The 21,756-nt window shown below is 34.6% G+C and overlaps 1 protein-coding gene across 1 annotated transcript in view; it reads left to right on the top strand.

Annotated features, from left to right (window-relative positions):
• Positions 1-21,756, top strand: part of FOXP2 (forkhead box P2) — a 572,606-nt gene that overhangs the window by 396,118 nt on the left and 154,732 nt on the right. Inside the window, exon 4 of the mRNA XM_014536444.1 lies at positions 16,578-16,667. Coding sequence (XP_014391930.1) covers positions 16,578-16,667 — 90 coding nt within the window. The remainder of the gene's footprint in view (positions 1-16,577; positions 16,668-21,756) is intronic.

Below are 21,756 nucleotides of genomic sequence, written 5' to 3'. Positions count from 1 at the left end.
TTTATTTACCTTCTATAATTGAAACTTTGTTGCTTTGAGTGGAGCTCAGAGCCTGACATGGCAAGCGGGAAGCTTGGCTTCCTCCATCATTGGGGCAACCAAGCCTCCTGCTTGCTCCAGCTCCGTGGCTGCCGGCCACCATCTTGCTTGGGTTAATTTGCATATAGTCGCTCTGATTGGCTGGTGGGAGTGGCTTAAGGCGTAGCAAAGGTATGGTCAATTTGCATGTTTATCTTTTATTAGTGTAGATTTTATTTAGGTGATATATCACATTTATTGATTAGCGAATATTGTACCAGCCTTATGTCCTTGGGAAAAATCCCACTTGCTCATGGTGGATAATCTTTTTAATATATTGCTGAATCCAATTTGCTAATATTTTGTAGAGGATTTGGGCAACTATGTTCATCAGGGATATTGGCCTGTAATTTTCTTTCTTTGTCATGTCTTTATCAGGAATTAGGATAATGCTGGCCCCATAAAAAGAGCATGGAAGTCTTCTTTCTTCTTGAATTTTTTGTAATAGTTTGAGGAGGGTAGGTGTTAGTTCTTTGAATGTTTGGTAAAATTCACCTGTGAAGACATGTGGTCTAAGACTTTTGTTTCCTGGGAGTTTTGTTTGTTTGTTTGTTTATTTGTTTTTCATTAGAGCTTCAATTTCATCCATTGTTATTACTCTATTCAGATGTTCTGGTTCTTTCTTATTTAGTTTTTGAACATTGTATGTTTCTAGAAATTGTACAATTTGTTGAGATACCATTGTTTGTAATATTTTCTTATAATCCTTTGTATTTTTGTTGTCAGTTGTTAACTTCAGCTCTTTAGTTTCTGATTTTATTTTGTTCCTCTCTGTTTCTTGATGAGTCTGGCTAATGATTCAATCAATCTTTATCTTTTTCAAAGAATGAGCTATTGGTTTTATTGATCTTTTCTATTGTTTGTTTGTTTGTGTTTTTTTGTGTGTGTTTTTTAGTTTCTATATTGTTTGTTTTTGCTCTGACCTTTATTATTTTCTTCCTTATACTTACTCTAGGCCATTCTTGTTCTTTTTTTCTAATTCTTTAATTTGTAGGGTTAGATAGTTTATTAATACTTTTCCTTGTTTTTTGAGGTAAACCTGTATTCTATGAACTTCCCTCTCAAGGCTGTGTTAACTGTGTCTCATAGATTTTGGGTTGTTGTGTGTTCATTTTCATTTCTTTCCAGGAAGTGTTTTTTTTTCCTTGTTCTCATTCCTAACCCATTCATGTTTCATTACATGCTATTTAGCCTCCATGCATTTGAATGTTTGTATTTTTACTGTAGTTGATTTCTAATTTCATGCCATTGTGATCCTAGAAGATGCTTGATATTATTTCTGTCTTCTTGAACTTGTAGAGACTTGTTTTGTGTCTGAACATGTGGTCTAGCTTTGAGAATGTTCTATGTGCACATGAGAAGAATGTATATTCTGCAACTTTGGGGTGAAAAGTTCTGTAAATGTCAATTAGATCCATCTGATCTAGTGTGTCATTTAGGGTCACTGTTGTCTTGTTGACTTTTTTGTCTGGAACATCTACCAGTGAAATCAGTGGTGTGTTCAAGTTCCCTACTATGACTGTATTGCTGTATATCTCTCTCTTAATATCCTCCAAGAGTTTTTTGGTTTTTTTTTTTACATTTATGTGATCCTGTATTGGTGAACATATGGGTTACCAAAGTTATATCCTCTTGGTGGGTCAATTCCTTAATATGTTGTGACCTTCTATGTCTCTTGTTATGGGCTATGTTTGAAGTCTATTTTGTCAGATATAAGTATTGTTACCCTTGTTTTGTTTTTTCATTCCATTTGCGTGTTTGTTTGTTTTTTTCTTATCTCTTTACTTTGATCCTGTGTGAGTCTTTTGTCTAGATGGGTCTCTTGTAGACAGCATATATATGGCTCATGTTTTCTTTCCCATTCATTTCTTCCCCTGTTCATTCTTGGGGACATAAAGATTTTTAGGAACATTTCTAAGTGACGTCAGAGGAATGACAAAATAAGGGTGCATCTTTTCCTCTCCCCCTGACATTTCAACAAGTTCACTATCTATAATTCAACAAAGAAGTATCTGCTCAACACAGATGCAAGCCTGAGGGAACTGCACACTGAAACACCTAAAGGTGGGCATCCAAGAATAAACGGGCATATGAGAAGGGAGGAAAGTGCAGACGGCCAATGGAGGCACAGAGCTACCAGAAAACAAAATATAAAATGGCTATAGGAAATCCTTATACATCAATAATTACCCTAAATGTAAATGGTCTGAATTCACCAGTGAAGGGCACTGAATAGCTGAGTGGATAAAAAACAAAACCCAACCATATTCTGCCTACCAGAGACACATCTAAGCTGCAAAAACAAAGGTAAATTTGAAGTAAAAGGGTGGAAAATTATTCTCCAAGCAAATAACATCCACAAAAAAGCAGGTGTAGCCATATTTATATATACCAAAATAGATTTCAAGATAACAGGAGACAAAAATGGACACTTTATAATGCTAAAGGGAACACTACATCAAGAAAACATAACACTTCTTAATATATATGTACCCAACCAGGGAGCACCGACATTTATAAAACAACTACTCACAGAACTAAAAGGAGAAGCAGATCAAAGCACAATCATAGTTGGAGACCCTAATATGCCATTGACAGCTCTAGACAGATCAACCAAACAGAACATCAATAAAGAAATATCAGTCTTAAATGAAACACTAGGCCAAATGAACATAATTGACATTTACAGAACATTTCATCCCAGAACATAAGATTATACATTCTTCTCCAGCACACATGGACCATTCTCAAGAATAAACCACAATGTTGGGTCACAGAACTAGCGTCAATAAATTCAGAAGAAGATTGAAATTATACCATGCATATTTTCTGACCACAGTGCCTTGAAATTAGAAATCAACTGCAAGAAGAAAGCAAAGAAACCCACAAATTCATGGAGATTAAAAATCACACTATTAAAAAATGAGTGGGTCAAAGAAGAAATCAAAGATGAGATAAAAAGATATATAGAAACAAATGAGAATGGCAACACAACATATCAAAACCTCTGGAATACAGCAAAAGCAACAAGAAGAGGGAAGTGTATATCATTACATACCTATCTTAAGAAACAAGAAAAATCCTAAATAAACGACCTGACGAGACACATTAAGAAAAAAAGGGAGAAGACTCATATAAATAAAATCAGAAATGAAAGAGAAGTCACCACAGACATCACAGATATACAGAGGATCACACTAGAATAATATAAAATACTATATGCCACCAAATTCAATAACCTCAAAGAAATGGATAAGTTCCTAGAAATATATAACCTTCCTAGATTAAATCATGAAGAATTGGAAAATCTAAATAGACCAGTCAGCAGTGAGGAAATTGAAACAACCACCAAAATCCTCCCCCAAAAATAAAAGTCCAGGCTTCACCAGTGAGTTCTAGCAAACAATCAAAGAAGATTTAAAACCCATCCTTCTCAAACTCTTCCAGAAAAATGAAGAGGCAATACTTCCTAACACATTCTACGCGGCCATTAATTTCTGAAAGCGTGAACCTGAGAAAACCCAGGCACCACACCCTCAACCCCAATAAAGGCAGATTCCCAGTCAGTAGTCTCTCTCTCTTTCTCTCTCTCTCTCTCTCTCTCTCCCGCTCCTCCTCCCCTCCTCCTCCCCCTCCCTCTCTGGTTCCCTTCCTTCCCATGGCCTCACCTCTGGCCCTGGGTGTGCCTTGTAGCCTCCAGGACTAGTGAGTAATAAACCTTGTCTTTTCAAAGTTTCCTGATGGTTGTTGCTGGTGTGTCTTATAAAAACCAAGGACCAGTTCGGCCACAACTCTGGCTCTGAAGGGAGAAATCTGGGAGTTCACACCAGTAGGACAGGCTCAGGGAGTGCCTCAGGCATTTTCAGCTCCTAGCATCACTGTCCCTAGGCTGAGGCCAACACAGAACAGTGTGACTACAAAGGGGGTCTTTGTGGTGATGGAACACTTCTACCTCTTGATTGACGTAGTGGTTACATGCATTTGAATCCTATATAATAAAAGGCTAATATGCGAATCGACCGAACAGCAGAACAACCAGTTGCTATGACATACACTGACCACCAGGGGGCAGACACTCAATGCAGAAGCTGCCCCCTGGTGATCAGTGTGCTCCCACAGGGGGAGTGCCACTCAGTCAGAAGCTGGGCTCAGGGCTGGCGAGCACAGCAGCGGTGGCAGGAGCCTCTCTCGCCTCCGTGGCAGTGCTAAGGATGTCTGACTGCTGGCTTAGGCCTCCTACCCCCGGGGAGCACGCCTAAGCTGTCAGTTGGACATCTCCTGAGGGCTCCTGGACTGTGAGAGGACACAGGCCAGGCTGAGGGACCCCTCCCCCCGAGTGCACAAATTTCGTGCACTGGGTCTCTAGTATGTGATAAAGAGTATACACCTACACTGTACCAATATTAATTTCCTAGTCTTGATATTTTGCTGTAGTTGTGTAAGATGTAAAATGTTTGTAACTTCTGTTAAAATGTTAAAAGCATACAATTACATTGGATGCAAACTATACTGCAATAGAGTTCATTTTTTATAAAAAGTGAAAAAAAGGAGGAAAAAAGAGAAACATTTCTAGCCCTTAAGGAGCTTATAATACTAGATATTAAGGGTAATTAAGTGTATTCACCTAACAAGTAAGATTATCTGATGATTTAGATTTTTTTAGTGCTTGTGCTAAACCAGGATGCAGAATCTTACACCTTGGCTTTGGATTTGATGTATACATTTAGCTTGTGGGCCACTGACACTTGGAGAAATATTTCTTTTCTCCCAGTCTTCCTAGTCCCAAGTCTCATTGCAGTAGTGGGGGAAGAAAAGAATGAAGACATAGTCACCATTAGGAATGTTATTTCTTATCAAGTTATTTCCTAAAAGCAGGAAGCCTTTCTGGGACCTTCTATCCCCTATTTCTGGAGCTGTGGTATTATCCATGTCTTACAGTAACTACAATTTACCACTTTATATGCTGAAAATAATCTAACCTAAGCTCCATAATAGCTGAAACATAAACTGGAAGAACCCTGGGTTTCTCCCTAAAGTGAATTTGCCCAAGATTTCTAAAATCTATCTTTGCTAATTAGTTTTAAAATGTATTGCACATGCGCACATGTGCCTTATTATTTATCTTCTGAATAACGCAGCCTAATATAATCCATTTTAATATAAACAGAGCATTCTTACCTCTATTCATTCAATCCATATTTTTTGAATATGAGCAGTGCGTCATTAGAAGATTGGTTGTCAGGGATTAGTATTTCCCCTCCTCAATGAGTTTTATGTTTCACTCTTTAGTAAATTTTAAGCAGGGAAGAAAGAATTTATTCAGAGTTCATCATTGACAGAGATGAGGTCTTCGGGAAACTTGGAATGGTGCTGGGATTAGGCCTTGGAGGACTTGTATGCATGCATTAAGCCTAACCAATGGACACAGACACGGGGGGGGTGAGGGCATGAGTGGGGGAGGGGAACAATGGGGGGATAAGGACACATATGTAATAGGGGCGAAATGGGGGAATAAGGACACATATTTAGTATCTTAATCAATAAAGAAAAATAATTTTTAAAAAAGAACTTGGAATTTCTGAAGCCTCTGGCGACTGTCATTGTGTTTCTAGGAGTTCGAAGCTTAGCTTTAGGGGCTTTTCCTCGAGGTTCTGCACCCGCTGTGTCTGCCCCTGAACTAGTCAAGCACCGTCTCTCCTCACATGGTTTTGTTCTCACCTTCTCTTTCCTCCTCTGGGACTAGCTCAGTTAGCTTCTGGGTTCCCTCAGCAGAGGTGCTCTGCCTCCAGGCTCTTTCCTTTAGATTTGCTGTAGTATTTCCTCCCCTTGGTGCCAGACAGGGTCATAGTCTTTGCCTCAGGGTTCCTGGCTACAGATTCCATCCTGGTGAGGGAGGAGGGGGCGGAGCAGGGAACAGAGAAACAAAGATTTGCATTTTTGTCATTTGTGTCTCAATTGAGTATTCCAGATCCCCAGTAGGGGGTATGCAGGTGGCAACCAATCGATGATGTTTCTCTCTCATCAATGTTTCTATCTCTGTATCCCTCTCCCTTCCTCTCTATTAAAAAAGTTAACATCTTGCCCTGGCAGGTTTGGCTCAGTGGAAAGAGCATCAGCCTGCAGACTGAAGGGCCCCAGGTTCAATTCCCGGTCAGGGCATATACCCGGGTTGCAGGCTTGATCCCCAGTAAGGGGTGTGCAGTAGGTGGCCGATCAATGATTCTCTCTCATCATTGATATTTCCATCTCTCTCCCTCTCCTTTCCTCTCTGAAATCAATAAAAATATATTTTAAAAATAATAATAATAAAGTTAACATCTTATCTATAACCAACATCCTGGATCCAGTGCTTAATAACTTTCAAATACACTATTTTTAAGGATCGTAGATTCCCTTTAGTATGTAAGCTTCTATGTCTAATTCTCCTCATGAAATGTTATTAAGATCATGGAATTCTTCTTGTTGGTTTAGTTGACATAATTAGTAATGTCATTTGAGTGACTCAGGATATATTTTGTTTTCTTTATGCCCCAAGAAGTTTTTTACTTAAGCCTTTTACTGTATAAAAGTTTCTTCCATGATACTCTCTTCTTCACTGCTCCTTATAGAACGGGTGTGAGCTTCAAAATCAGTCAGAGCGTCTTTCAGACCTCTATGCCATTTCAAGGATACGTGAAGCGGCTTGGCCATATAACCCAAACACTCGGAGCTTCAGTTTAGGCATCTATGATAGAAGGAGGGTGTTCTGGGAGTGAAATGAAATAGCATGTCCAGTATTTAGAATTATACTGGCATATAATGAGCACTTAATGCACATTAGTTCTCTTTTTCTTCCTTTTTGTTTTTGCTGAAACCCCATAGCCACTTTTTGTACTTATTTTTAATGGAATACAACACTTTTCGGCATTGCACTGTGGTGATCCTAAATGTATTTTTTATTTTTCTTATTATACTAACAGACACTTGAGGCAGATGATCCTGTAGCATAGGGTGTGTAGTGTGTATTCATGCAGATGTGGCGATGGTGACCTGGAGAGGAGAGGGGTGTATCTGACCAGTACATTCATACAGTTATAAATTCTTTCACTCAGTCTCAAAGGAGATTAAAATACAACTTTGTAAAGTATGACAGAGCATAAAGCTATTAAAGTATGCTTCCTAGCTAATGGGACATTTTTCTACTTGAACAGATTGTGAAAAACTAAAATAAGTATTGAGGTAAATTTTTAGCAATTACAGTATGCTAGGCCCATTGGTTAAAATGCATATATCTATCTATAAAAGTCACTATAAAGCTAAAAATCAAGAGTCAGTCTCAATTGACCAGTACTTATACATGCAAGAACATACCCACTGGAGCAATTATATATAGTAATTTCAAGTCTTCACTTGAAATACTACTACTTTATACTTTAGCTCTTAGAATATTTTGAAATACATTATCTTCTCTGATTCAGCAACCACCTATATGCAAAGGTAAATATTACGAACTGCCTTTAAGAGACAAGAAAATTAAGGCTTGTTGTGATTAAGTAAGTAGTCCAAGTTCCTCAACCAAAAAGGCAGAAGGATGTCTTCTGAAATCTGGGTAATACCCTTATAGCATATTTTCTCTCCTAGTTGCACAACAAAATATATACATATATTTTATTTTGAAGTCTTTTTAAAAAAACTAAAGATAACCGTTTTTTGTTGTTGTTTTTCAGAATGTGCAAGAGCACACTAATATATTTTATTGATTTTTTACAGAGAGGAAGGGAGAGGGATAGAGAGTTAGAAACATCGATGAGAGAGAAACATCGATCAGCTGCCTCCTGCACGCCCCCCACTGGGGATGTGCCCGCAACCAAGGTACATGCCCTTGACCGGAATCGAACCTGGGACCCTTCAGTCCGCAGGCTGACGCTCTATCCACTGAGCCAAACCGGTCAGGGCAGCACACCGTATGTTGCTGTAATTGGAGGTAGCAGGCCTTTTGGCCAGGTGGAAAGTTTAGAGAGACTCTGACTGAGTAGTGATGACATCTGATCACAGAGTGGAAGAGTAGGCGGTCCCTCATTTGGTCCGCCCGCAGCGCTGCAGAAGACACTCATATACTTATGTCGCCAGTGTCTGTGGAAGCACATTCATACTCCAACATTTTAAATATCAATTTTTACTCTACCATCTATATCTCTCAGGAGTGATAGGAAAGTGAGGAATGGCCTTTGTTTCTCCAGCAATTTCAGTCTTTCTCTGGATAACCACCCTTCCTTAACTTCCCGAGCTGAGACCATCATTGTGAGCTCTCCCCTCTTCCTACCGCGGCAGGGCAGTTACCTCTCCCCCCTCAACCTGTCGCAGAGGCTGGTGTTTCTGCTCCCACAAAGCTTTCATTTACTCCAGATGCTCCATTCAGTCCCTTCCCATCCCCTTTAGTGACCTTCTCGAGTCTATATTACACCTTTAGTTTCTCTTTATCTATTAGCTCATCAGGTTTTCTTTATTTGAAACAACAAACAAACCAAAGTCCTCAAACCAGAGTCTCTTTTATTTTGGTCTCCACAGAATTTATAAAAGAATTGTTTGTACTCATGGCCAAGGTTTTCCTCCATTTATTCCCCAGTAACTGTGTGCAATCTAACTTCTAATTTAATACTCTGTGGGAACCAATAGGTTATGAAAATGATCAGATCATTTAAGAACTTTCATTAACCTCTTTGAGTTTTTGCTGTTTCAGAACACCATCCATCTTCTTTCTACACAAATTTTTCTAATATTTTCTTATTTCCTTTTTTTTTCCAAACTTTATTGAGATACAATTGACATCACAATTCTTTCATTTAAATATTTACCAGCTTTAATGAAGCATAATTTACATACCATACACCTTATCCTTTTAAAGTATACAATTTAGTGGTTTTTAGTATATTCACACTCCCCGTTCTCCTTGGCAATGGCTAATTTATTTTTTGTCTCTATGGATTTGCCTATTAAGGGCCTTTTGTATAAATGAATTATACAATGTGTTGTCTTTATGACTGACTTCTCTCACTCAGCATTATTCTTTCAGGGTTCGTCCATGCTGTAGAATATATCAGTGCTTCATTCCCTTGTATGGCTGAATAATATTCACTCGGTGGAAAGACTACATTTTGTTTATTCATTTATTTATCAGTTGATAGATATTTCGGTTGTTTTTACTTTTTAGTTATTAGGAGTAAAGGTGTTATGTACAACTGTTTGTGTAGACAAGTGTTTTTATTTCTCTTGGGTATGTATCTAGGAATGGAATTGCTGGCTCATATAATAATCCTAGATTCAACATTTTCCAGAGGTCTTTTTTACTGCAGTGACTAAGCTCTCCTCTCCATTCATTGTCTTTCATTTTTATTTATCTCCTAATGTCCTCTCAACAAAATGTAGATGTTTCTCAAGTTTTTGGGCCTTGAGTCTTCTCCTCACTTCATTCTCTTTGTCAGAAATCTAATCCTCTCCCTTTGTCTTAACTATTAGCTCACCTCTTACTTTCAGGAATCCTTTGTCAGCCTGATCACCCTCAATCTAGAGCTCTGCATTGTTAGTATCTACTAAAAAAAAAGTCTTGGTTATTCTGCCATCAGGCAAACAACAGCATCATCTCTCCAAAATCATGGTTTGTAATCTGATTTTGCTCTTTTCAAAAGTGGCACTATTTCCCTGTTATCCTTGACTTAAAATTCTGAAGTCATTATTTATTCCTTCCTAGCCTTTACTCCATACCCAGTTACTAAGTCCTGCCAGTTATAATTTTACATTCCTTTTGTGACTCTTATATTCAACTAAAATGATTCTTATTACCCTTATTATCTTCCTTGGACAGTTGAACATACCTGTTCATTGGTCTTTCTATCTCATATATTTTCTCATTCTTTTTATCACTTCTCATTTATCCTTCACAACATGACTTCAATATTGTCCTGGCCTACACTTATCCCCATCATTTCCAGATTCAGCAGCATTTGTCTCTTACCTGTTCAATAATATCAAGACCCTTTACCACTTATTGTTTAGTTATATTCATAATTAGCTCCAACCAACCAACCTTCGCAGGATGTTTCTCTAGCTCTTAAACTGATAACATGCTCCATCCAAGATAAATTCTTTTCATTGTTTATGACCCCAAATTTTCTTTGCTTTGACTTAACACGGCCAAGTTCTACCATCTCCACAAGATGATCTACTTCTCATATAAGTTCAGCCCAAATGTATTTCCCTATAAAAAATGTATCTGAGCTCCCCAAATGAAATGAAAAAAATTATTCTACTTATAGACTCCTGAAATATTTTAAAAATATTTGAATGGCTTTTGGACATTTAGCTAGATGTTTCTTAATGGATGGTAAGCTCGCCCCCTATCTATGTGTGTGTGCGATACTTAGTTCTTCGCTTGGTCCTGGGACATACTTGCAAAAAAGAAATTTTACTTACAAGTGATTTTTGGTATGTTTTATTTTTACAGATAATTTTCCCAATGCCACCTCTTTTGCAATCTTACTTTTCAATTGCAGGGGAAATCCAGAATATAGGATTTAAATAATAGTTTACTTGTAGATATAATTTCTTAGCATGTATTTTCAGTTAATATATAATATGTCAATTTAAACTATGACAGTAATGAATCTTAACCCTTATTGAAACAAAAGATGACTATTGGTCTCATAATGAGAAAAGTATCTGTTAAAGTATGTGAGAAACAAAAATAAATCTAAAGTAATTTGAGAAAAATAACAAAATATTTTATAGCAGAAAGGGAAATAATGGAGAAAATTCACATAAACCATGTCATTTATGGAAAATGTACCATAAAAAATAGATGTTTTAAAACTGTTAATTTTAATAAAATTAGTTCCAATTTTAAGAAAATTCATTACCTTTTATACTGGGAATTTTAAAGTTGGGTAGAATTCCTTAATATGTGAACAAGAATTGTATTTAGTATTGCTATAGATTATATTAATTTTCTTTATAAGTATTCTATTAGAAATTTATTATCATTAGCAGAATAATGATGAAAATAGAGGTATGAATACCAGGCTACTTAGTATTATGTTCTGCAGCCTGTAGAATGTCAGCTCTGAGGAAGAGAATTTATTTATCCCATTGAACTTAATGTATGAATTTAGACCTGAAAAAACAAAACCTGTTTTAGACATTATTTAGTTAACTCACAGGCTTATTTTGTGGGAGGTTTCTGAGCTCATCTGGAAGTTTTGAGATATTCTGGGATATACTGAGTATGGGGTTTGGATTTGGACCTTGAGAACTTTGTTATAAATTCTGAGGATGATGAGGATCTATTCCATCACATATCCAATATCTTGATGGTCTCTGTTTTGGATTTACCTTATGAATGCTAAGCCAAAATAGCCTGCCATTTGAATGGTAAATAGGATGCTTTACAATGAATTTCTCTCTCTTATTAAGGTACCATAAAATAAATGATCTTAGCTTCTCAGTTTGGCCTCCATAGTGGTTCTCAATATAAACACCATATAGCCACACATTTATTCTTTAACTTTATGTAAAATACACTGTAAAACAGAAATAATTATTTTCAAAAATATTTTCTAGTAATTAGCTCCCCTCCCAAACAAATTTAGTCTAATTATGTATCAGGCATGATAAAATGAAAGGTCAATAGCTACAGATGCATCATTTCACTCTGATAGATTGCTATTTGAAAATAGGTTATGACAATTAGATGATTAATTTTCATCTATTAAATAGCATTATGAGACTTATGATTACATTTATCAGTAAATTCTTTTTAGTGGGAACATAATATGAGGAAAGACCAAACAGAATAGGAATTAATATCCTTTGTGAAGGATCAGAACATACTTTCTAACAACCACAATTGTGAAAATACTTAGAAAATGAAATTCTGTTGGAAAACTCATGTTTTGTTCATCATTTTAAAGTGACATGTTAAAGATTTCATATGGGAGTATGAAGAGCAAAATTCTGGATGTCCTGCTGGCAATTTGTTGTTGTTGTTGTCCTGGTTATCTGCAAAGTATACACCCCTTGTCAGTATAACTAGGGAGTGCTTATGTAAACATTCTTGTTTCGCCTGTTCCACATAATCATTTCTTGTATCACATTTCTTCTAACCTCGCTATCTGAAACCAATTACAGGAGATCCATTTGGGCTGCATCTGTTTTCATAAAAAGCCTAGGCAGCAGTGTTTTTCTCAGAGATGAATATCAACATCAAATATGCTTCTGAGTGCTTTGTTATTTATGTTTCAGAGAGATTTTGTGGCCTTCAGCTCTCAAGAATGTGTCATGCTGTGCTGTTTATACATTGAAGATATTAATGGGTGTAGATGTCATTTTTCATTTTAATGTCTCAAATGCAACAGGCTGATAGGTTAAGCATTCCTATTTTTATGGGGAGAGATATGAGTGATGTCTGTTTTTCCCCCAAATATACATATATTTACTTTGAAAAAAAAAGAAGTTATTTATAAACCTTAGAGTACTCAACATTTTTGGTTAAACTGGGTTTTTCTAAGCTATTCATAATTTTATTTCTGTGTTTTTCAAGATAAAAAAAAGTAATGTTTTCCATATCCCCCAAGAAGGAAAAAGTATTGATCTGACAGGTCACAAAAATTTTTCATTCTTATTTCTTATAATAACCTACTTATTAGAATTCTATGAGGTTCATAATGAGCATAAAGTTATTACTACTGTAGAAGGGTAATATGCTTAAACTTTACTTTTCTTAAGCATTTGTGCTTTATTTGAAATTACACAGTAACTATTAAGAATGTTGTTTTTAATAAATATTTTAGAGCAAAATGCACTGAATTCTGGACAACATGCATTTCCACACCTTTGCAGCCTAACAACAACAACAAAAGTATATGTTCAATCTATTATACAGCTTTTTATTCTTTTCAAAATATTTAGTTTAATCAGATTCCAAGTTTAAAAGTGTCTTATCTTAGTTTTCTTCAGCTTTACTATAATTAAATAACTTCATCAAGGAAAGTGTACTCTTAATTTAAAATAAATTGTTTTTGGAAATTAGATAGGTTTGGCTGCCTTAGAAACCTCTTTCTTGTTCATTTGAATCAGGCTCAGACAATATTAAAGAAAGATTTGTAAACAAACATCTTTTGCCTTTGGTTCTAAATTAACTTTTTGTTTTTTTGTGGAGGGTGGTCATATAAATACTTAAATAGCTCATAGAACTTTATGAATGATCCTGGTATATAAAATTTCTATTTACCAGTTTAAGTGGACAAATGATTTGCAAATTAATATTTTATGTATTTTGACATCTAACACCTTATATTGATGGAAATGTTAGCTCATAATCTTTCATCTTTTGAGTAGCTACAATAATAAATTGCAAAGAATAACTAAAAGTGTCTGAGCAATTGTTTACTGAAATTAAGTCCTAAAGTGTAATCCAGAATACTGGAAATAAAAAATGTTATGTAATGCCTGCAGTTGAAATGCAAACTACAAAAGATTTATGCTTAAGAGTTTCTAATCATTCCTGATCTCTTGGAATTGTTTTTTGTTCTCGCACCTCTCAGTTTACTATGGCAAATCTCTATTGCTGCAAAAATAATGTTGAAATAGGCAAGGTGTTCTTTTTCATAAGCTTTTGTATTGAAAGATTATCCTTGACTGTTTCAAAGATAAATGTAAATGCATATGCGAACCACATACTTTAAAAGTAGAAGCATAATTTAGCCGAATAGCTTGTGGTATTCTATTATTAGTACTACTCCTTTAACAACAGTGCACATGTATCTATTTGCCTAACAATATTTTCATGAGCTACAACTCTAATATATCTAATTTTCTAGTGTCTTTCTATAGCCATTGGGCATTGCATATATTCATTCCATTGGGTTACTTGTTTGGGTTGAGTTGACTGAATGTAAGGCAGAAATGGATAGGGTTTTGTACTTGACAGACAAGAGTCTGAGCTTCTGACCAGACTGTTACTGCTTTGTGACTTTAATCAAGTTATTATAGTATTGGTTCTTCAATTCCTTGTCTTCAAAATGTGAAAACTAGGATAACCAATTTCTAAGGTGTGTTTTTTTTCCAGCTTTGGAATTTTTCAGTTTATGACTAATAACTGGTCAAATGATTGGAGTGTTACAGGACTATAGCACCCCATCACGTATTCGTAGACTATGTGATGAAGTCCAACACAAGGATGGTGGGAATACTTAGCCATAAAAATGACATATACCCTGTGATAGTTTTTCTATTCAAGCATTTACAAATTGAAAACATAAAATATTATATTGTAGTTCCCTTTTTAAGTTTCTGATAAATGGGTATGCCCTCTTGTCATACGTTCTCCTTTGCTAGAGTTTTTATTCATTGCCATCGAACAGTTCCTTTGACAGAACAGATAGTAACCCACACTGGGATGTACTCTGGCCTGAAGCCTGGATACTGTGAACAAAGCACAGGCCTATTTGCCCCATTTGCTAAAATGCGGGGGTCTATTTCAATGATTTCACTTCAAGATTCTGAACTACCCTTATTAGAATCCTTGAAAAATAGTAAAACAACTACAGAATTAAATATAATCTAAATAAGGCTGAGTATATGCAAAATAAACTAAGGACCTCAAAGGGGAAAGCAATTATATGAAAAATATTAGGCAAATTTGTGTGAGTTTGGCACCAAAAGGAAAACTAATTGATTACTTTTCAAGATTTTCACATTGACACAGCCTAAATCAGTGGTAATTTCCATTTGAAAAAAATATATATCATTGGTAGTTTTTAAGTTGTGATTTAAACAGAAAGTAATATTGGACTATCAAGTGACATTTTTCAAACTGAGTTTTGCGATAAGTGTTTATGGAATTAATTTTTATTTGGTCTTTTATTCACACTGAACTTTATCATAAAATTGCTAAGTTCCCTGGAATGTTTCATCCTTAGAAGCATTTAGGTTGACTTGTGATTACTTGAAAAATTTAAAATAAGAAAAAAGGGAGATTTTTTGAGCGAGTGTGTTTCCAAAAAGTGTGCTTTACAAACTACGCCGGATCCTGCTCTGGGAAGATAAATCAATGTTGTTAGGAGATGGTGCGAGTGCATGCAGTTTGTTTACTTTGGTTTCTATGTCTGCTGCCTTCTCAGAAAACTTGCTTGGAGCCAGGCTGTAGCAGCCCTCCTTTCTGTCTTTTCATAATTGATCAGGGGATGACTGCCTTCCCTGAGGGTTAAGACATGGCAACTTTTTCTGTTTGCTCAGCATCTCAATGCAGTAGTTCAAACATTGTTCACACCAGCTGGCAGTGTAATGCCATATGCACATCTTGTCAAAGCAACTGTTGTCATGGATACTAGAAACTCTCTTAAAAACCATATCATTGATTCCAATGGAAATTGTACTTTTTTCTGCTTAGAATCTTAATTATTATAGAAGAAAATTAATCTAAAATATTTTCCCCTTCTTGAAAACTTTATCACATATTCTAAAACAGCGAATAACAAAGGAAAGAAGTGGTTTAGTTTCATGTGTTGGCAAATTTCATCATTAATGTTTATTGAGCTCAGTTGTTGAGAGAAAAATAAGTTTGTACAGTAGAGGCTCTTAAAGTTTTTTTTTAAATTAGTTTATACTGTTAACCTTTCAAACATCTCAATATGTGGGTTTTTGTTGTTGTTATGGCAGTAGTTTTTATATTAGTTTATACAGTATAATGGCCAAACTGCCTCTCTTCCAGCAAAAGAATGTTTACATTAATTTCTTATGTTGTTTTATTATCCTGAGTTGGAAAGAAACTGTAAAAATAAATGAAAACATCTATTTTGATTGGTGTTCTATCACACATAGAAATAAACCTGATTGGTTGAGTGGTAATTTCTTTGTTCTTTGATTTTGCTAAGAATGTAAATGAAAACCACTCAATTTTATTTGGCATTGAAATTGCACTTTATTTTGTCAAAGGAGAGGTTTCTTCTTGAATTGCAATTACCAAAAAAAGTATTTTAAATCTTTAGTGAAAATCCTTATTAATTCACTTTCAAGATAATCTGATGTCGATTTGTCAAATTTAATTACAGCTTCCGGTAACACTTGAAGTCTACTGCTTTTGCTTCAAAATTGTAATATGAAAATACAAATTGATGATGATTTAAAAGGGAGGGAGCATTATAGTTGAACATTCAAAGACAAGTTCCTTGTGGAAATGCGATTACTGAGGCAGTTTGTGATATTTTTCCTTTTCGAGCACTTTAAACAAATTAACTTTATTTCCTGCAGGATAAAAGCCATCTCTGTGGCTTTAAGTAAATTTGTATATGTGTGTTATGTAAATTTTTTTCACATTAGAAAACAAGAATATTTAATGATTTTTCTCTAGAAAGGAGGGTTGGATGGGCTTCTTATACATTGAAGCTTATTACTGGTAACCAGGGAATAACTGATCCTCAATTTACCTTTAACAAAATATTTAGATGTTGCTCCCTTTTTACTTCTAGGCTCTCCAAGCAGCAAGACAACTTCTCTTACAACAGCAAACAAGTGGATTAAAATCTCCTAAGAGCAGTGATAAACAGAGACCACTGCAGGTAGGTAATGTATTCCTGTCCTTGGGGGTCTTATTTTAAAACATATTTATTATGAGAACAGAAATGCAGACTCAGTTGTATACATACAGAAAATTATGATGTTTGCCTATGTAGATGATTTCCATTCAAAAAGAGAATTCGCTTTATCTTCTTGAAAGAGAAAGAAAGAATTTTCTATTAGCGTAGATTTCAAAAGTTTACAGGGTCACTTACTGCAAAAATTATGTAGGAACCACATTTGGTGTACGTGGGCATAAAAGTTTGCATTAAACTTTCTGGGATTTGAATGGAGTTTAGTTCACAAACAGGTAAAAATGTGGCATTTCTTTCTTAAAAGCAAATCATAGTAAAACGGTATGGAGTAAAACAAAGCAGGCTTAGACAACCCTTCTGTAGTTGTATTCAAGTGACAAATGCAGAAAACCTCCCATTTTGTCAGAAAAAAACTGAATTCGCCACGGAGTTATTGCTGTTGCTACAGTTATAAAAATACATTCTGGAGTTTGTTGTCCTTACTCACTATGTTTGTCCTGTGGAACTGAGAGTCTGTATGTCGTTTAAAGTAAATTTTTCTTATATAATGTAACCATTGTTTTATTTAGTCTTAACAGGAATATTTAGGGCATTTTCTCCAAGAAATAAACATTTTCAGGTTTCATTTGAAAAAATATTTGGAAGGTATCTGGAGATGCATAAAACATCTTTCAAAATGTTTATCAGCTCTGCTGGAGGATAAGCAATGCTTTTTTAAATCCAAGTTACATACATGTCTAATAAGGCAAGCTTAGTTTTTTTTAAAAAAGTAAACATCTTTCTTGTTGCTTTAACAAAACTATTTTGAAAATTTTTATGGCCTAGCTGTCTGTTTTCCTTTGTAGGTGTACTCCCAGATGTTAGTAACTAAGTCTTACATGATGGCCTTCTGACAGAGAATTATAGGCTACTGATGTACACAATCCAGAAACTACTTACTACCTAAAAACTGGATTAATTTATGGTCCCTAGACAGATATGAGATGAGAATATATTTTCTTGGGAACAAACCCATTTTGGGGGAGTGGGTGGGAAGAAGGGGGAATTGGGGATGAGGCATGCCTTTTAACAGAGTAAAGTACAGATGTCTGCCATGATTGTATGTGAGTTATACTGCAACAGTCTGAGTTTAATATCCATCTTAATTTTTCCTCTTTTAAAATAAATTTCACGTTCTTTTGTTTTAACTGATCAGTAATTCTGTAGTGAGACATTTTACTTACCATCATATACTTCCCTAAGTAATAATAGTGATTTGAGCATTTCCATTGAGTTTTCTGATTCCATGAGAGCCTCTCCATACGTTTATGTGACAGAGAAAATTTTACATAGAAGTCACAGAAGATAGCAAACGAAATGTTTATCCTCACTATGGCTTCAAACTGGGAATTGTGCTTTCTTGTTGGTATAGCAAAGGAGGTTTACTAGTAGATGCTCGCAGCATAAGCCAAAGGTAGGAAAGAGTTTACTGTTTTTAATATCTGAAAGAGACTATATATATTGTCCTAATCCTATCTTATTGTGTCTCTTGACGAATTAGACCAAGTAGTTGTACCTTCCTCTCCAAAGCTAAGTCAAGGAGAAGTTTCTTTATTGGTGATTACCAGGATATTTCTGGAAAGAATGGCTGGGCTGAAATTTTTCTATTTTCTCTTTTTGTTGTATTGAAAGGCAAAATTTGGCTATACTTTGTTTAACCAAATATACATAATTTTCTTGGCAAAACACACACACACTAATATGGGAATAGTTATGACTCTAAAGTAAGAAATTGTTGCTTATGTACCAAATGTTGTATAAATAAAATTTTGAGCCTAAGTCCTCAATTTTATTTTTATTATAAAAGGGTGATTAAAAATTTACAAATACCTTTTAACAACTTCAATTGCTAACCATTGCTATAGTTTATTGTGTCACTTATTAGTGTTTTGTGATTCATATTAACACAAATATATCTTGATTATACAGATATAAAACTCTAGAATTTTATTATTCTTTGGGAATTTTAATAGGATCTCATGCCAACATGTCATAGGAATGAAAAGTTGGTTTTTAAGAATGAGAATTTAGAATAATGACTGAAGACTTATTTGTTCACCAAAATATACACAGCAGTTAATATAATGTGATTCTACGTTTTTAGTATTTTGTAGTACCTGATAAGCTTTGCAACTAGAAACATGCTGGGATTGTATAAAAAATCGAATAAAAACCTAATAGCATTTTATACTAGCTTACACATGTTGTCAATGGGGGATATTAAGTCATACTTATTTTTGCATCTGCAAATATCATTTAACATGAGTTGCACTATGTATTTGCCACTCGTGTTAAGGAAAAGGATAGAATATTTTTGCTAATTATAAATATTTAATATGAAATTAGCACTTTAAAACTTTTATGATTTTATCACAGTCTAGTTCTTTTTTAAAAATATATTTTTATTGATTTCAGAGAGGAAGGGAGAAGGAGAAATAGAAACATCAATGATGAGAGAAAATCATTGATTGGCTGCCTCCTGCATGCCCCATACTGGGGTTGAGCCTGCAACCTGGGCATGTACAGCCCTTACCTGGAATCAAACCTTGACCTCCTGGTTCATAGGTCAATGCTCAACCACTGAGCTATGCCAGCCAGGCTCTTTTTCTACTTAACTGTTTAATCAATCTTTCATAATAGAGTTGGTGTAGATTATCTTTTAGATTTAAAAAAATAAGTGAAAATGTTTCAAAATCTGCGCTTGAAAGCAAGTCATTTGGTGTTAATAATAGATCATGCTGGTTAGAGGACCAAAAGAGATATGTGATTTTCATTTTACTATATAATTTTTATGGATAACTATTTTATAAAGTTTGAAACAAAATACAGATTTTAGAAAAATATTTTGATGGCTCAAGTCACAAGAACAATATTTGTTGCTTGTTATACTCAACTGAATTTCTTTTAAATGTTGAAAAGTGGTAGCCAGATTTGAAGTGTGACATGGCGAAGAGTCTATTGCTGGCAGACTAGTATTTATCTACTATTACTTTTTCATTTACATTTTTCTGGTTTTTCTGCTACAGATAGCATAGATATTAGCATATCTACTGCAAAATTGAAAGAAAAATCACATCTAATGAGCCTACCGATTGTAGTAGTGATTTCACTTTCATGTATAGATATCTGAATGTATGTATTTGAAACATGTTTACATATTAATTCATTGCATGAAACACCACTTAAATAGGGCCAATCAGTTAATATATTGATTAATGACATATTGATGATTAATATAAAATGATTGTGATGCATATTGGAGCTGTTATTAAACTAAGCATTACCAGATTTTTCTTTTTTACATTTCTACTATGTATCTCAGAAAAACAAACCCTAAAATGAAGATGGCCTCTTATCTTAATTTACTTTCCTTTTCTATATCCACTCCTAGCACGTCCTAGACGTGATGTACCCATACTGGTCTATAAGGAGGAAAGTTAGCCAAAGAGAATATGTAATGCTTTCAATTTCATGAAATGAATTTCCTGATTGAAAAGAGTAAGTTCACATTGTTTTATGCACACATGCACACTTCCATAATCTGTAATTAAAAACATTTTGTAAAATACATTATCCATTTTCTAGCCTATGACAGATCTACTTAATTTAGTTTAGGTATGAAATTGGTCGCATTATTGTTCTTGTTACATTTACAGCCATGAGACAGACTTGTGGTTCTTCAACAGCTGTGCAGAGCAGAGACGTAAATTTAAGGTAAATGCCATTGCTTTGCTATCTTAGATGAATATTAATATATAACATTGTAATCACTTCCATTGTTGTAGATTAATATCTAATATAAGGTTCTCTTTTTCAATAGGCAATTTAAATTAATTTTAAAATAATTCTGAGTTAGTTTAAGAATGGAGTACTTAAAGGCAAAAGTGAATTAAACTTAGGAGTCTTATTCTGAGTCTGACACAAGCTAGTAATATAGGTTTGAGGAAGTCACTCAACATCTTTAAAATACAGACATTGGGCTAACTGATGAATAAAATGGAATGTTCTGTGACTAAAGATTTATTTCATTTTTTAATCCTCACCCAAGGATATGTATTTTATTGATCTTAGAGAGAGAGGAAGGGGAAAAAGAGAGAGAGAGAAACATGGACATGAGAGAGAAACATGAGAAACATCGATTAGTTGCCTCCTGTACATGCCCAACCAGGGATCGAGCCCACAACCTGGGTATGTGCACTGACCAGAATGGAACTAGAGACTAGAGACCCTTTGGTTCCTGGGATGATGGTCCAACCAACTGAGCCACATTAACCAGAGTTTATTTCATTTTTTTAAAACTAAGTGATAGGTATCTTAATTCTTCTAGAATAGCTGTACTTTGTTGGATATTAGCTTATGGGTTAAGGGTTATGTTTATGTACTTGTTTGTTTTTACTTACAAAGGACTTTAAAAACATACCATAGCAAAAAAAATAATGCTTTGGTATCAAAGTATTAAATCTTAGGTGTATGCTAACTATTGTGCAGAAAGTATTAATTTATATAACATCTAAGAAAGTTTTGTTGCATTTAGTGCCTTGAAATAATTTTATAAATTGTTTTTAAGAAAAATCTAAGTTACACAAAGAATTATCTTACCTATGTATTTACTTTAATAATCTACATTAAAATACATTGTCATAAAATACAATTTAACAAATTTCTACCTTTCTCTAATTCTTCAGTCCAAAATGTTAAAATTATCATCAGCAGACAATCAGTAAGTTCTGTAGCAAACTAATAAGCATTTCTAAAACTTTCATTTTAGGGAAAAAAAACCAATAAAGTGCAAAATCTATAAATAATGAAGTTGAATGTATAAATAATAAAAATAAATATATCTTTGGGATATAGAATTGGGCATTGGTAAATATGTTTTAGGAAATTGTCAAAATGCATTTATACAGTGATAATGAATGAATTTGAATATTTCCTTTTCAATATTAAGTTCTGGTTTCTAGTATAGAAGAATTAGAGAGAAGCAAAAACACATTCCGTTTCAAATACTGAAAGCAAC

This window comes from Myotis brandtii, unplaced genomic scaffold (assembly GCF_000412655.1).
Source record: "Myotis brandtii unplaced genomic scaffold, ASM41265v1 scaffold162, whole genome shotgun sequence".
NCBI lineage: Eukaryota > Metazoa > Chordata > Mammalia > Chiroptera > Vespertilionidae > Myotis > Myotis brandtii.
The sequence above is the reverse complement of the archived record's forward strand: the minus strand, read 5'-3'. Positions and strand labels throughout refer to the sequence as shown.